Genomic DNA, 16,341 nt, shown 5'->3' with positions numbered 1-16,341 from the left:
AAACAACTTAATATCACTGCGAGGGATTAGAGGCAGTGTGGTGTGGATGGCAGATGTCGCACATGGCACTGGTACAAACCTGGATTTGATCTGAATTCACCACCTGTGCTAAAGCCGAGTTTGGTTATAGCTTTAGGCGCGGAGGATGCAGGCCGTGTGAGGTCACTGCGGCTGGCTTGACCCTTGCTGACACTGGAGTTGGCCGGTGCCCAAACTCACCAGAGGGTTCTCACATGACCGGAGCAGCGCAGCGTTTCAGTAAACCTCCGGCTCTGCAGGCAACAAGTCCAGAGACCGGAGAGATCCTCGCGTCAGTCGGTTCCCCCAGCGGGAACGAGGAAGAAAGAGTTCAGGAGACGAAACAAGCTTTTCTCCACAGGTGGAAATGAAAAAGGCATGATAAACATATTATTATCATATTCAGTATTGCTATTATTGCTGATGCAGTAATGTAAATTCACAGGTCACTGTTTGTTTATTTGTTACTACTCTAGTACTTTTTACACAAAACTTGGTGAATGGATGGGACCTGTGCGTTTTATTGTAAATTGTAAATTATTCATGGATCTTGAAGAAAACATAATAGACATTAATAGATGGATAAATAGATGAATGGATTGATTGACAGCAAAAGTACATACATGACAAAACACCATTAAAAACATACATATTACACAATATACAATACAATAGTGCAACATCCATGAAAAGTACAAGCACCTCAAATATGTCCTGAAGTACTGTGCTAATATTATGAATAGGTAAATGTATTTGCAGCGCTGATTAAGACATAACTGAACTCTATGTACAATAATAAAAACTATTATTAAGTGAATTTCAGGAATGTAATACGATAAGCGTTGGTTTAAAAGAAGCAACTCACTCAGGCTACAGTATTTCCTCAGGCATATCTATGTTCCATAGCAACAACAACAACAACAACAACAATACTACTACTAATAATAATAATAACCATAATAACACAATCAAAACAAAGTTACAAAACACTTCGCTAATAAAAGACAAGTAAAAATACATAAACATAACATTAAAACGTAAATAAAACAATAAAAACACTGAAATTCAAGCATGACCATGCATTACAATAATAAAAACTAGAATTGAATAAAACACGATAAAAGTGCATCTGCAGCTTCCGAGAGAATGACGCTAAATAATAAAAACAATACTTTATTGTGAGGTTGTGAATGTAAATACATAACGTGTGTGGCGCGGCCCACAGAGACAGTGGCAGCCTCTGGTCTCCGCTCTGTTCTCCGCAGCTCTGGGATCAGTTTCCTCGTGTAAACAGTCGCAGGGGGAATCAGATCCACAGACTCCAGACATGCCTCACACGGTCACCGCCTATTTTTAACCTCGGGGAACAATCCGTGCGGCGCGATTGGCCCGAGCCATTGACGCAGGGCTAATGTCCCCGTCCGATTGGCCGCGGCGCCTGTCACCGCACGCCAGTCAAACTCAGGAGCCAATGGGCGCCCGCGGCCGGGTCTTTGTTCCTCCCGCTGGCGTGTGACGCAGCGGGTCATGTGTTGTTTGTGCTCTATGTGTTCAGGCGGAGCAGCGATGCTAACTCAGCTAGCCGCGTCCTCCCGAGCACCGAAGCACCGAGCGTGGTCATGTCGCACACGGTAGGCGTCATTTCGTGATTAAAAGCCCGCACCGGACCCTCCAGCCTTCTCCGCGAACCGGGAGAAGGGGCCCCGGCTTCTCTGCTCCCTGTGGCGGAATAACGGCGCCGGTGTGCGCGGCGGCGGCGGCGGGCGGGGGTGGTGGGGGGGAGGAGATTGTGAATCCGAGCCAGTCTACGTTAGCTGGCCTAGCCGGACTCGGGAGCTCGTCTCCCAAAACAAGAATGGGGTCCGGGTCCGCTCGGACTAGCTCGCTGGCGGAGTGACCTTTGATTGGACTCTCCGATGGCAAATTTCACGAACTACCAGGACGGGAAGGCAGCGATGTTGATGGTGGAGACGCAGCAGCGGGACGTGGGGACGAAGCCCGCGGCTGCAGCGAACGGAGACGGCTCGGTCGGGGAACCCCCTTCCCCGTTAATTAATATCAGCGGCGGCGGAGGAGGAGGAGGCGGCGGCGGCGGCTCTCGCTTCCACCTACCGCCCTCCAACCACCTCCACCACCACCACCTCAGCAGCAGCCACCACCCGCCAAAGGATCACCACCACTACCAGCTGGCCCCGCAGCAGCAGCAGCATCTTTCCGGGGAAAACATCGCGGAGTCCCCGGGCAGGAAAGCCTCCTCCTCCTCCTCCTCCTGCTCGTCGACCCTCAGCCAGGCGCACACGGCCGAGGACCCCGCCGCTAGCAGCAGCAGCAGCGGCGGCGGCGGCAGCGGCCATGTATACGCGGCGGTGAGTGTCGCCAGCACCTCGGACGCTGTGGACGATATTCGCAAATGTGGCTATTTGAGAAAGCAGAAACACGGACACAAGAGGTTCTTCGTGCTGCGGGCGGCCAGCCACCTCGGCCCGAGCCGCCTGGAGTACTACGACAGCGAGAAGAAATTCAGGAGCAGCCTGCGCTCCGCCGCCGCGGCCGTGGCCAGCGGCGGAGCGGTGGCCCCTTCTCCCCCGAAGAGGGTGATTTACCTCTACCAGTGCTTCACGGTAAACAAGAGGGCGGACTCCAAAAACAAACACCTCATTGCTCTTTACACCAAGGACGAGTACTTTGCCATTGTGGCTGAGAACGAGCTGGAGCAGGAGGACTGGTACGTGGCTGTCAGTGAGCTGATGAGTGAGGGCAAGAAAGGGCACCTGGACTCGGATGATCTGGATGACGGATACGGGACAGTCACTCCTGGCACCGTGTTCAAGGAGGTGTGGCAGGTGAATGTGAAACCTAAAGGACTGGGTCAAACGAAAAACCTCACAGGTGTTTACCGGCTATGCCTCTCAACGAAAACCATTCACCTCGTCAAGTTGAACTCTGAAACCCCTTGTGTGAACCTGCAGCTGATGAACATCCGGCGCTGTGGACATTCAGAGAGCTTCTTTTTCATCGAGGTGGGTCGCTCCTCTTCGATCGGGCCCGGGGAGATCTGGATGCAGGTTGATGATTCCGTCGTGGCCCAAAACATGCACGAGACCATCCTGGAGACGATGAAATCGCTGAAAGCTTTTGCAGAGTTTCGGCCAAGGAGTAAGAGCCAGTCCTCGGGCTCCAACCCCATGCCGTTCATCACGACGCGGCGCCACCTGGGCAACCTGCCACCCAGTCAGACTGGGCTGCAGCGGCGGTCGAGAACTGAGTCGGTCGTGGGTACGCCACCTTCCAGTAAGAGCTCTGGGGCTAGTGGTTATCGTTTCCGCACATCCAGTGAGGGTGAGGGGACAATGAACCGGCCGTTCCGCTCCGCCACAGGAAGTCTGGTTCACCTCAACTCAGCGCGTGCCCATCATGGTCGTCAGGAGGGTGGCGGAGGCAGCAGTGTTGGTGTCGCCACAGGAAACGCTGGTACGAGCACCGGCGCTGGACGCTATGTCAGAGCCATCCCAGGGTCATCAGCCAACTACCACGCCCGCTCCGCCTCCCTCCCCGTCTCCCACTTCCCCTCCACCACCAGCCCAGTGAGCGTCTCCTCCAGCAGCGGCCATGGCTCTGTGTCCGACACACTCACACGCCCATCAAGCGCCTCGATATGCGGCTCCCCGTCTGATGGCGGTTTCAACTCCTCGGATGAGTATGGCTCAAGCCCTGGTGATTTCCGATACTTCCGGGTGCGGAGTAACACACCAGACTCCCTAGGCAACACCCCACCAATCAGAGAGGAGAACTGTCTAAATGATTACATGGCCATGGGCTGGAACCGGGAGGTGTTTGGCACCAGTGCAGGGTCTGGAAACAACAGTGGAGGTGACACACCTCGGGATGAGGGCTCATCAGCGGCAGAGGAAGATCGTTTTTCTTCATCGTCATCGCTGAGGAGGAGGACTCATTCATTCACCAGACCTGCAGGTGGTGCAACCGGTGGTTCTGGAGTGGCCGTTTACCAGAAAATGACCCAGACCAACTTTTCATTGGATGAGGAGTCAGACGTGGTGTTGCCATTTGGCAGCGGGCTGCTCCGTGGTGGGCCGTCCTCCTCCTCTTCCTCGCTCCGCTCTGACTACAGTTCCTGCTCCGAGCACAGCCAACAGAGCCGTCCCTCCACGCTCTCCCGGACGGAGGCCGGCAGTGAGCGTCCTCCTCTTTCCTCCTCCTCTGCCAAGGAAGACAGCGGTTACATGCCCATGCTGTGCGGTGTCGCTGCTTCACCACGGGACACGCCCCCCGACTACATGCCTATGCAACCCGGCTCTTACTCCCATCATGTCTCCCATTCCCCTCAGTTTCACAGCCCAGCATTAGCCACCCGCTCAGCCCACCCCCAGCTCCAGCCTCAGTCCTCCACAGACTCCCACGGTTACATGATGATGCTCCCAGGTGGCAGCGGCAGCTCCCCTTCCCCAGTGCAGGCCTCCCCCAACCCACACAGTAGCTCCAGTTTGGCAGGTGCCAGTGCGAGTGACAGTATAGCAGAGAGACCTGAGAATGGGGAATATATGGACATGTCGTACAGCAGCAGTGGAGGGCGCAAGCTCTCAAACGAAGGGAGTAGTGGATATTTTACACCTGAGAGCACCCCAAAGTCTTACAGCCCTTATTTTTCCCTCCCTCGCTCCTACAAAGCCCCCACAAGAGAGAGGGATGAGAAAGAGTGTGGGGAGTATGTTCCTATGAGTTCTCCTGCCAAGCCAGTCTTTTCATCAGTTGCCACAGCCTCAATGTCAACACCAGAGAAGAGAGGTGGGGGAGGAAGTAGCACCTCAACCCCCTCTCATCCACCGCCGCCTTATGGAGCTCATCACACGACCGCAGCGATGGCCGACAGACGCGTCGTGAGGCCTAACCGCCTCCCTTTAGGTAGAAGGAGTTTCCACGGCCCGCTGCGGGTTAGTGAGCCCTCCGCAGTGTCTTCAGGAACCACAACGTCAGTCCCTGCCACTGCTAGCTCATCCGAAAGGCCTTCCAGTCCTGGAGAATATATTAACATAGAGTTTGGGGATCACTACCCCCACCAACAACAGCCCCCTGCCTATCCTCTCTCTGCCCAAGATGAAGCACCTTCCCTGGGATCCGTCGACCACCGCCACTCTCCCCCACAGCCCCAAGTTCACCAGGACTACATGAGTGTGGAGGTGGAGGCAGATCAGCGGGACAGTGCAGGATGTCTGGGTAAAAAACAGTCTCCCAGACCCAGCCTCGTCGCCCCATGGAACCCGCCCAGTTATATCAGACCGCTGGCTAGCAATCCAGGGGCCCTGGCCTCCCCTGGAGTCCCCGCTGCAGGTCACTGGAGGTCGAAGGGTGACGACTATACAGACATGACATTTAACCTCAGCAGAGGTGATAGGACGCAAACAAGCCCCACAGCCATGCTGCAGCACCTCTGTGTAATAGAGGGACGTTACGGCCATGCTTCCTCTGCCTCCCCCTCATCCATTTCCCCTCCTCTCCCCCCGTCAAGTCCAGGTAGGACGCCAACACAGCAGCCGGAGCCTAAGGTGGTTCGAGCTGACCCGCAGGGCAGGAGGAGACACAGCTCAGAGACATTCTCCTCCACTTCCTCCTCTAATTCAACTCCCCCTGGAGGAGGACTTGGATCCTCATCCTCAGCCACGCACCCCACAGCGAACCCCACGGCCTCTAATGGATCATACCTAGCTGAGGGTCAAGCTTCCAGGTGGGCCAGTTCAGCATCTTTCGACAGTGTGTGGATGTCTGTGGAGGGTGTAGGAGACTCGCCGGCTCACCACGCTCCAACAAGAGCCACGGAAACGGGGACTACGGCCGGGACCTCAGCCTCTGCCTCCTCCTCGGGAGCTGGAGCTGGGAGGATGTGCAGAAACATGTCTGTTGGCTACCAGAACGGCCTGAACTACATCGCCTTGGAGCTGAGGGAGGACGGGACTAACGTAGGAGCCATGACGTCGGGAGGTGGTAGCAGCAATGGGAGCTCGGCGACAGCGATGGCAGCAATGGGGACTGTGTCTCTGCCGGAGAACGGCGCCTACGCCAGCATAGACTTCACCAAATCTGACGGAGTCTCCACGACAACCAAGGGTGAGTTAATACAACTGTGTGTGTGTGTGTGTCTGTCAGGTTGGGGAACTGCCACCCACAGCTCAGTGATGCTAACATTTGTTTGCCTGCTCTGACAGCCATTGTTTAAATTCTCTTTTCTACTTTCATAATCATATTTGGCAGGAAAATCTGTGACACAGCCGCAGCAGACAGCCGGCATATGAAGAGGAAAAACATAGTCTCTCTTTGTGTGTGTGCATAAGAATGAGCTTTCATGTGTGAGTGAAAGAGAACGAGCGTCGGGGATACTTTTTTCCTCACCGAAATCCAAAATAACCCCGAGTGCTGTACGCTATTATTAGTCACATTGTATCAATTTGCAGCTCCTCTAGTGAATCTATTTTGGATCAAGTCTCTGTGATCTTGACAAGGCTGCTTTCAGGCGCGTGGAGCAGCCAGCCGTTGTCTTTGAAGGCATCTGTCCAGGGAGCTGAAGTCTCGACTCGAACAGTGCTGGTACAGGAAATGGCACCAATACGCGGTTCATCTCGAGGTCTGTGTGTTGTGTGTGTGTGTGTGCCAGCAGGCTGGTAGACGATTAGCTCGCTGAGTGAGCGGAGGTTTATCTGAGGTCAAGTGTGGACTGAATCGCCCCAAAAAAAGGCCCTGACTTCTCGTCTTTGTAGCTGCTGGTGCCTCTTGGAGCCTGTCTGAGCTTGTGCCGCTGGTTTTCTTTGTGTCAGCATGTACTGTAGGCGGAGTGTACTCATGTGTGGGTGTTTGTGTGTTTTAAACTTTTTTTTTTTTTATTCCTTTTGTGGTAAGGCTGTCACTTGAGACACTTTTGTACATCTTTTTTTTTTTTAAAAAACGATTTATTTATGCAAAACATGGAGGAATCCAGCGCCAGTAGGATCAGTTAGTGTGACGGCAAAACACATGAGACGATGCAGGAACCTGACGGTGGCTTCGTGAAGCTTTTAGTGTTTGCTTTGTGTTATGAGGCTGTGATTTGTAGGGAATGTTTTCATTATTGATTCATCCTTCAGTCTATAACATGTGGAGAAACTTTCTCACACATATGACAAAGTCTTGAATACTTTATCACAACAATGTGTGAATCCTTGTTTTGGACGTCACAAGTTTGTAAAACAATAACATTTGATCTTATCATGATGTGATATTGAAAATAGTCATTGCACAGAATCCATAATATACAGTATATATATGTTTTTTCTTGAGGTTTTATCTAAAGATGCCACTGTCAGCTGTTACTGTTGTGATGTGATGACGTTCAGGCATCGGAGGCAGGAGGATGTGGAGAAAGCTCGCTGCTGCGGTCAGGTCTGCAGTCGGTGTCGTAGACGGCGTGAACGAGGACGAAAAAGATGATGTTTTGACTCCTTTTTAAGTCTTTCTCTTTCATCATCATTCCCCCCCGAATCTTTTTCTTGCTGCATGCGCGTGTGTGTGTCTGTGCATGAGCATGAGTCAGGATTCTCTGCAAGCAGCGACTGACTCATTTGTTTACCACTGAACGGAGATGTGTGTGTGTGTGTGTGTGTGTGTGTGTGTGTGTGTGTGTGTGTGTGTGTGTGTGTGTGTGTGTGTGTGTGTGTGTGTGTGTGTGTGTGTGTGTGTGTGTGTGTGTGTGTGTGTGTGTGTGTGTGTGTGTGTGTGTGTGTGTGTGTGTGTGTGTGCTTGCACAGGAGATCAACTGACACTCAAAGCTCTCAAGCACATCCCATTGTTTGTGTTTGTCCGTCTGTCTGTGTGTTCTGCCAGCAGATTCATTAAGCATCCGTGTGTTTGTGTGTTGCTCATGCAATCCAAGGTAACGTTCGGGAAACGCATACCCACACTCGCACAGTTTGACGATGGGAGCATGATCAGTCCCCGTCTGTGCGTGTCGGTGTGTCTGCGGCGTGTTTACAGTCTCTAGGTGTGTGTAGCGAGTGTGTAGCCGTGTGTGTGCGAGTGCTTGTACATACTGAGTCATGGCAGGCAGCCTTTGATGTGGCTCTGTAATTGCGGCGGCGGCATGTCAAGGCACACAGCGGGGCCGAGAGGAAACGCATCATCATCACTCAGGAATGCACTTCCTCTCAGCTGCGGCGTTGAACTGAAAGATGCACACCTGGATCCTTGACCCGGAGGAGGGAGAGCCGAGCTTTCTGTCCAGCTGTCAAGGAAACTTTGTGTTTGAACTGTCCATATGAAATATTAATATCCGTGTTAAACTCTGGTGCTGGGTTGTGATGCACAGTCGTAGCTATTAGCTGCTGTAAATGCAAATCAATCTCTACGACCAGTCTGTCCTGAGCTTTGTGTGTTTTTACTGTAGAATCATATCTTAAACTTGTTAAAACAAGGGACTAAGAAGCAGAAAAGAATAAAATCATCTCAACGTTTTGAGGTTGACGGCTCCTTAATAACTTAGATTTAAGGGCTGCAACAAGTGATTGTTTTCATTATGGATTAAACTGCAGATTATTTCTGTGATTGATTAATTGTATTGACAAGTGTTGCACTTTCCCACACAGCTCAGTTATGTCTTCAGATTCCTTGTTTATTCGAAGCAACTGTCCAGATTTTTTAAAATATTCAGTTTACTCATTTATGACAAAAAGAAGCAGCAAATCTTCATTATCTAAAAATACACCAGGGTCGAGAGGAAAATGCAAAGGGTCAGGTGGATATCAGCTGGTTCGGGGGGGGGGGGGTTGTGGAGCTGAACTGTAAAGCGAGGAGGTTATCAGATGGAAGTGACCACGGTGGGAACATGCCCTTTTCTCCCTCTCCCTCCCCCCGGTGTCCCGGCCAAGTGGCGATGAGGTGGTAAAGGGTTAGGCAGAGTGCGAGGCAGGGTTATCAGGCAGCGAGCGAAGATGGTACAAGGCTGCCCTTTCCTCTCTCGTTCCCACCTCCGCGACCAGGCCCTTCTATATTTACAGTTCTATTTCCAGACTGACATGAATTTATGGGCCGATCTGAGGCATGCGCTGCTCGTAACAGGACCCCCTTTTTGCTCTGTGTGTGTGTGTGTGTGTTGCATGTAGAGCTCCCTCTCCCTCTTGAATAACCAGATATGTACGCCCACAGATGTTAGAATTATTAACCCTTATGCATGTACACAAAGCAACTTTGGTTTGAAGCAGCCCAATCGGACTGACACGTGAAAGTATTGGTTTGAAGTTTTTCCTGCAGTGCCCATTCCAGTGTCCAATTTAGCAAACAAATAATCTTAGAGTAACTTTGAGCACCTTAATTCTCAGCCCTGAGAAATGCTTAAAGCATGGGTGGCCTGCGCTGGGAAGCCTGGGAATCCATAAACCCGGCAGTGTTGGTGTCCGTCGAGCTAAACGGAGAATTGAAACCTCTAACCTCGGGCGTGTTGGCGCCAGCAGGGTTCCCATTGGTCGTTGAATTCTTGCAGTACTACAGAATTGAAGGAGGTGTTTCTCAGAGGTTTGAACGCCCCTTTTCAGTTTTTCATTTAGGTTTAGGGTGTTTAGTAACGTCAATGATGAATTAACAGGATTGTTAAGAGTTGTAGTGGAATGGAAATGATTGCGTGATGGTTAGAAAATACATTTTGGGAGTTTGAGAGTTTTATTGCACCATTAACTGAATGTTTTAAGTGAAGATTCCCGACTTAATCCCCATTATCTCAGTTACACATCGGGTTCTAGCTCAATTAAAGTAAGCGCCAAAGCTTTGCCCCACTGGTCCGATACGAGCCAAAATATAATGATTTCAAACTATCCTGCTTTGTGGAGGTAAAAATCCTATTTGCAGCTCTAGGATGTTGTTTTGTTTCTGGTGTGTTGTTCCATCTCTTCTGTTTGATAAGTATGAATAAACAAGAGCCAAGTCGTGCAGATTAAATAAAGTCACGGGCTGTGATTGACGTGCACAAGACCAACGCGCTGCGTGATGGACTTCCTGCAGAGCTCAGTCAAAGGGAAATGTTGTGTCTCGTCAGTAACAAACGGGCTCAAACACCGTCGGCCACAGTGCGTCTGTCACTTCGGGTGTTCAGTTACTCTGAGTGTAGATTTCATAGCTGGTCCTGAGCGTCACTCAGCCAGCGAGGCGGCTCCTGTTTGTCTCGAACATGCTGAAGCTTCCATTTCTTCTTTATGTCTCTTCTACTCGTTTCTCCTTCTCTCTCCGTCTCCGTCTCGCTGCCTCCCTCAGACACACGTTAATGATAAAGCAGGTTTTTTTACTAGGGCACCCCTCAACTTACTGGAATGTGACGTTAGATAACTTTATTAGACAAAGTCTGAATGTGTGCGCAGGCTCGCCGTTTGTGCGTCTGTTCAGTTTGCAGTTGTCTCGTGGCGTCCTCGTGACCTTCTGACATCAACAGTTGGAACAAAATAAATCAAATTGAGATGCTGCTGTAAATTAGAGGCTTGACAAGAAGTCTCAGATCTGACATTTTCACCTGATCCACTGACGACCCAGAAAGAATCACGTTGAGTCACGGCTGCCCTGTGAGGAGTTTGACGTGTTTTCAAAGATGTTTCACTTTGGCACTTTTCGTCTTTCGCTGCTTGTTTCTTTAATTTTCCTCATGTCTGCTTAAAAAGTGATTAAAATAAGTCCAAAGAATAGTGAAATATAAGAAACTTATAAATCTTTTGATGTTAAAAGTTAATATATGTAAATAACTTGAATTTTAGGTGCATGATGATGTATATTAATCCCTTTTTAATTGCTGGTTATATAAATATTATATTTTAACAGAATCGAATGTGACCATTGATCTTAGTGCACTTGTTAGGGCGTAAGGAATGGAAAAGGAAAAGGAAAAAGATCTAAATCAGTCTCTGTCTGCTGCTGCCGTCGGAAACTCAAACCCAGAATCTGTGGAAATATAAAAAAAAAAAGTAAAAAAATGCTGAACCGCAACTTTGAGGAGGGAATCGAGCGGCCGATCAAATTTCCGTTCCTCGATCTGCACTGAAAAGGCCGTCGCCCCTGCTGCCACGCCAGCTCGTGTCAGGTCAACACGTTACGCTCGCCGTCATTCCCATGATGCCTTTCATCTGTTGTCCCAGCTGGGTGAATGGGGTTTAGGGACGGTCAAAGAGAGATGGGCAGCGGTCAGGGAGGGCAGATTGAATTAGAGAGAGAGCGATAGAGAGACAGAGAGGGAGGGAGAGAGAGAGAGACAGTCTGAACACCTGTCGGTGTTGCAATGACACCACAAGCTGTTAGTTAATGCAGGTGTTTGGCAAACGGTGCTTTTATAACCTGATTTAGTCAGCCTGTGTGTCTGTGTGTGTCTGTGTGTGTGTGTGTCTGTGCTTAACTGAGGTCAGTCGGGCCTCTGTCCTAAGAGCGTTGTTTTGAGCAAAGTCCTGGACTGCAGAGAAACCCAGAGACCTCAGACTACACACACACACACACACACACACACACACACACACACACACACACACACACACACACACACTCTCATTCTCTCCCTCTCTTTTTCCATCCGTCTCACTTTCACACAACTTAAAGTCTGCGTTATTGTCACGACCATAACTAAGTACAGTTTTTCCCAAATCCTTTCCATTTATTTCTATGTGTGTGTACTGGCTGATATATTTATACAAAAATGTTTAACTCCCAAATATTAGTATCAACATCAGTCGGGATAGAATCTTACAAAGGTTTTTGAGGAGTTGCCATTTATATATGTGTATCTGTTGTATATTGGTATCAGTTTCAGCCCCTAAAAGTCTCTATGGTACCGTCTCTGCTCTCTCCACATAAACATAAACACCTTGAACGTGATGAGTTGCTCTTTCGGCTCTTCTCTCCGTGGACATTTTGACGTGTCATAGTAGGAGGAGCACAGGTGTCACTGATAACATGAACCACGACCCTGTTCAGTTCAAGTGTCCCAGCGTGACCTTGTGACCGGGAGCCAGCGTGCAGAAAATACCAGCACCCTGAAACTGAAGGAGCTGAATGGAATGCAGCCGTCATTCATTTTACACCCGGGCTTCTCCTACTGTGACATGTCAAAAAAAAAAAAAGAGGCCTGTATACAACACTGTATAGCAGCGGTCACCACTCATCTACAGGCCAGGATCACTTCTCATATCACGTGTGTGTGTGTGTTTTAATATAATAAGTAGTTGAGCAGCCGCAGTCGGATTTGGGACGATTTTAATGACACAAAGTTTAATCTGTGTTGTTGCAGCTTCACTATGAAATGTTCCTGTGACTTGGTCAAAAGAAATCTAGTATGAAACAACTGGAATTGTTGACGATGTAAGAACAGGTTGAAACACCATGACTGAAAGCAGATACCGACTCGAGTGTGTTTATCGGTGAGACCTCGATACCGTGACGCAGACTCTGACTCCAATTGGCGTCATCAGAGCAAGATGGCGCGGCCCATATCCAGCGTATTTGGCTTCATGTTTGTACATTTGGAGGGAGTAGAGATGCGTCTTCCATCTTTATTTACATTCGCTGGTGTCCCCTGGTGTCAACGTTGTTGTTCCTCAGTCTGTATTTAGTCGTCGCAGCCACTTTGTTACCGTCTGTTGATTTCCAAGCAGCGTTGAAGTTTACGTGGAGTGAAACAGAGGTCTGATGTTTTTCTTTGGTTGGAACCGATCGCGGTCGGGCTGCGTGCCGCTGCTCCTCTTCTCCGTGCTCCCGTCTTTCTATCAATCCGTCCCGCTCGTCCATCCCTCTGTAACCGTGGCTAACAAACAGAGGAGCAGCATTCCAGCAGTGCCCCCTGTCAAAGCATCTGTATTGAGGCGTGCTGCTCACATTGTTGTGTCAGACAAAGCCTCGCTCTCAGCGGAATAACCCAGCTGGGCGCCGGCCATCGCCCGGGTCATCCGGGGCCGCCGTGCCTCACCAAAACAGCCAACCTGACAGTCCTGGGGCCGGCCTTCGTAGCAGGGCAGGAAACAAACTTTGTGTAGTTTGTGAGTGTGTGTATTGTGTGTCTGCTGGAAGCGAGCTGAATCCAAAGTTCACCGGCCACGCTCACTTATTTACCAGACAAACAGATTTGTAGTGCGAGCCAAGCCGCCCACGCGGTCAGAGATGTCTTACATCTGTGCTGCGTCTTTGAAAAGCTTTCACACACTCGGCAACAGTTGTACAGACGCCAAAATACTCCAGAGTTCACTGTGATTATAAGCATTTACTGCTGCCAGGGAAGCCGCGGCTCGACTCTATCATTTCACCCACATTTTATCGCTGCGTTAAACGGCCTTTAAGAAAACCGATTCTGTTTGTGCCACAGCGGCTGCAGTCGTTCACAGATTAATTTACCCATGTAGTGAGCGGCTGCTGAGGTGAAGCTACACTACACTGTCAGGTGGGGAAACGTCATGGCTCCGAAATGAGGTTTGATCAAGTTTCAGGATCTAGAAAATCTCTAAGAGTTGTGAGAAGCGAGGTTTTCACTCGTCCGCTGCAGCTTTTGAAAAGACGGAGGCCCGAAGCCAGATTCCAGTCAAGATTAGTCAGCCCCACCACCAGGCTTCAAAATGTCCAAAAACAACTAATATTGTCAGTCCAAAACCACTGTCAGCGAACCAGCCACATTCCTCACTGTGTGTATCCATGTGTGTGTGTGAGTGTGTATCTCTGTGTGTGCGTGTGTGAGTCAGCGGGTCACATCAGGCAAATAGAAAACAACAGTTTTTCCGTGGGTCACAGTAGCTGTCACTTCTATGAAAGCTTCCTGTTTTCACTGCTGCTGCAACTCGTGATTTTCATTATCTGTCGATTGTTTTCACGACTGTTTGCACTTTATTTGTACAATTGTTTTTTTTTTGCTAAGATATATATATATATAAAGTCTGCCAGTCACAGTTTGAAGCAAAAACTAATAAATGTTTAACTACTATTATTAATGTGCTGTCATGTTATAGATACTCTTAATTGTATCATTTGACTAGCTTCGTTTTTCTTAACTCATACATATTCTGCTTCTGGATATTTTCTGTGATATTTAGGCAAATATTCAAAAGTTCTAATAGCAAACGCACAGTTTGATAGATTAGACGAATACTTGAACACTGTCCTTTATCTTTTGACAGAAAACTGAATTTTCGAACTCGTTAAGTATCCTGCTTCAGTGTGTTCGTGTTCCACAACATCCAATAATTCATATTTACAGGAACGAAACCTGATAACAAGCTGATGTTTATTGAAGATGAGTTTCTCACCAACAACTCTGTCTCTCTCATCTTCTCTCTCAGACTGAACGAGGACGTCAGAGGTTCCCCGCCCTCCTCCTCTTCCTCCTCTTCGTCCTCATCTCTCCGCTCGTGGCACTTGACTCTGCCTGTGACCTTTTGGCCTCCCGCACCAGTGACCTCTGACCTCCACCCTGACAGAGAAGCCGCTCCCTTCTGGACCCAGAAAACAACAAACAACATCACAACAGATGACGCTTGCAGTTTTATTTTTAAGTGTATTTCATCTTTTATTTTTTATATATGCACATATATCTGTATGCATATTTTTTCTTTGTCATTTTTTAAATCACCCCCTCCCCTCTCTGAATCAATGCTACCGGTGCCCCCCCCCCACCCTCGTGTTCAGTGAACTTTGACTGAGGGGGCGTCCACTGAACCTCATGGTTCTGATTCTGCGTACGGTATAAAAAAGGGAGGCTGGAATGCTAAGCTAAGGCATTATGGTACAGACTTGGAAACTTTTATGTTGCATTGAACTTAAATATTATTTTTTATCTTTTGTTATTATTCAACCTTTATTCTTTTTCTTTTTTTTTTTTACCCCAAACATAATCCATCCTAAATACGGTACCGTGCAGTTATTAAGTTGTGGACAAAGTTGTGGTAGAAGTTTTTATTTTTTATTATTATCCCTCAGATGATACGAGTTCGTCACCAAGTGGCATCGCACAGTTACCGTGCTCTTTCCCACACTATTCCGCTGCAGGTACGAACGGTACCGGCAACCTTTGGATTACAATGGTTACCACGATATTCGTGGCGTTCGCACACAGCGCCACAGTTAGCTTGCGTTGCCTCTGCGTTCCAGTTCCTAGAGCTGCGGTACTGCGCTTGTGCACGAAATTCAACGGGATAAACCTTAAAGCGTTACTCTCTTCATATTCTGTAGCACATATTATTTATTTGTTGCAATAGGTACAGATATTTCGTACGTTTTATATGTTTTGTGACACCGCTGGTACTCAGCAGGGCGGGGAAATGACGTCAGCCACCAATCAAATGCTGGAAAATGTTGTCCGTCTTAAATTCTTTCTCTTGTACGACCCACCGGATATGGCTAGCTCAAATTTAGCTAGTTCAAATATTTTATCTTGTTCGTTTAATCGAATTCTTTTACAGAAGTTTTGTGGCTTCAGCTTTACATTTCAGATATACTGTTTAATTAGTGAGCTTCAAACAAAGCCAGGGTAGCTGTTATCCAATTTTCACGCTTTATGCTATGCTAAGCTAACGAGCTATTAGTTTAAAAATACAAAATCCTAAGTATCTTGTAGAGGTTTTTCAGACTCAGCTGCTGTGGCCGACGCATAGAAAAGACGTTTTTCCCGCCCTGCTGCTCTGCTCATCGTACTCAGTTTCCTGCTCAAGGAGCTGTCGAGCGAAGCAGGTGTTTTCGAGGAGTTCTACATTTTCAGTTTTACCTCATATGGTCCGTAGCACAGTTCAGGTTAGAGAGGGAGAGTGACGCACACACAGACACACACACACACACGCACGCGCACACAAAACGCTGTGAAAGGTAAAAGCACAAATTACAGACGTTGACACTGGGATGCAAACACAAGCCTAAACACTAAATCTCTGCAATTGAACCGTATACTGTGGAAGCAGTGGCATGTACACGCACGCACACACACACACACACACACACACATGCCTGTACGTCATTAAGACACATGCCATGGTCATGTGGTGTCAACTATACCTGCTCTCATACGCACACACGGTGGTCATGCAGCCCTATTTAGGCGAGGAGAAGTTGCCGTGCCCCCGTTTCGGCTTTTTGTCGCCGGCTCCTGATGACGTCCGGGATTTTTTCGCTCACACACACGCACGCTGGGGAGTTGGTCATTGGCTGTGGGTGACGTAAAGAGGTTTCCAGTAACCTGAGCCCCGGCCCCAGGTGCAACACGCTGGACATACTTACCCTGTTACACACACACACACACACACACACACACACACACACACACACACACACACACACGGTCAGGCAGTGAAC

The 16,341-nt window shown here is 48.9% G+C and overlaps 1 protein-coding gene across 1 annotated transcript; it reads left to right on the top strand.

Moving 5' to 3' along the window:
• Nucleotides 1-1,585: 1,585 nt before the first annotated feature.
• Nucleotides 1,586-15,614, top strand: LOC117751826 (insulin receptor substrate 2-B). The gene is made up of 2 exons (XM_034568783.1): nucleotides 1,586-6,138; nucleotides 14,340-15,614. Exons 1-2 carry the CDS (start codon nucleotides 1,935-1,937, stop codon nucleotides 14,342-14,344), a joined length of 4,209 nt encoding a protein of 1,402 aa, XP_034424674.1. The 5' UTR covers nucleotides 1,586-1,934; the 3' UTR covers nucleotides 14,345-15,614.
• Nucleotides 15,615-16,341: the final 727 nt, after the last annotated feature.

This window comes from Hippoglossus hippoglossus, chromosome 18 (genome assembly GCF_009819705.1).
Source record: "Hippoglossus hippoglossus isolate fHipHip1 chromosome 18, fHipHip1.pri, whole genome shotgun sequence".
Lineage (NCBI taxonomy): Eukaryota > Metazoa > Chordata > Actinopteri > Pleuronectiformes > Pleuronectidae > Hippoglossus > Hippoglossus hippoglossus.
This window is presented reverse-complemented; position numbering and strand designations above follow the sequence as displayed.

Coding starts and splice junctions, on each gene's coding strand:
- LOC117751826 (XM_034568783.1), top strand. CDS start 1,935: ATGGCAAATTTCACGAACTACCAGGACGGGAAGGCAGCGATGTTGATG.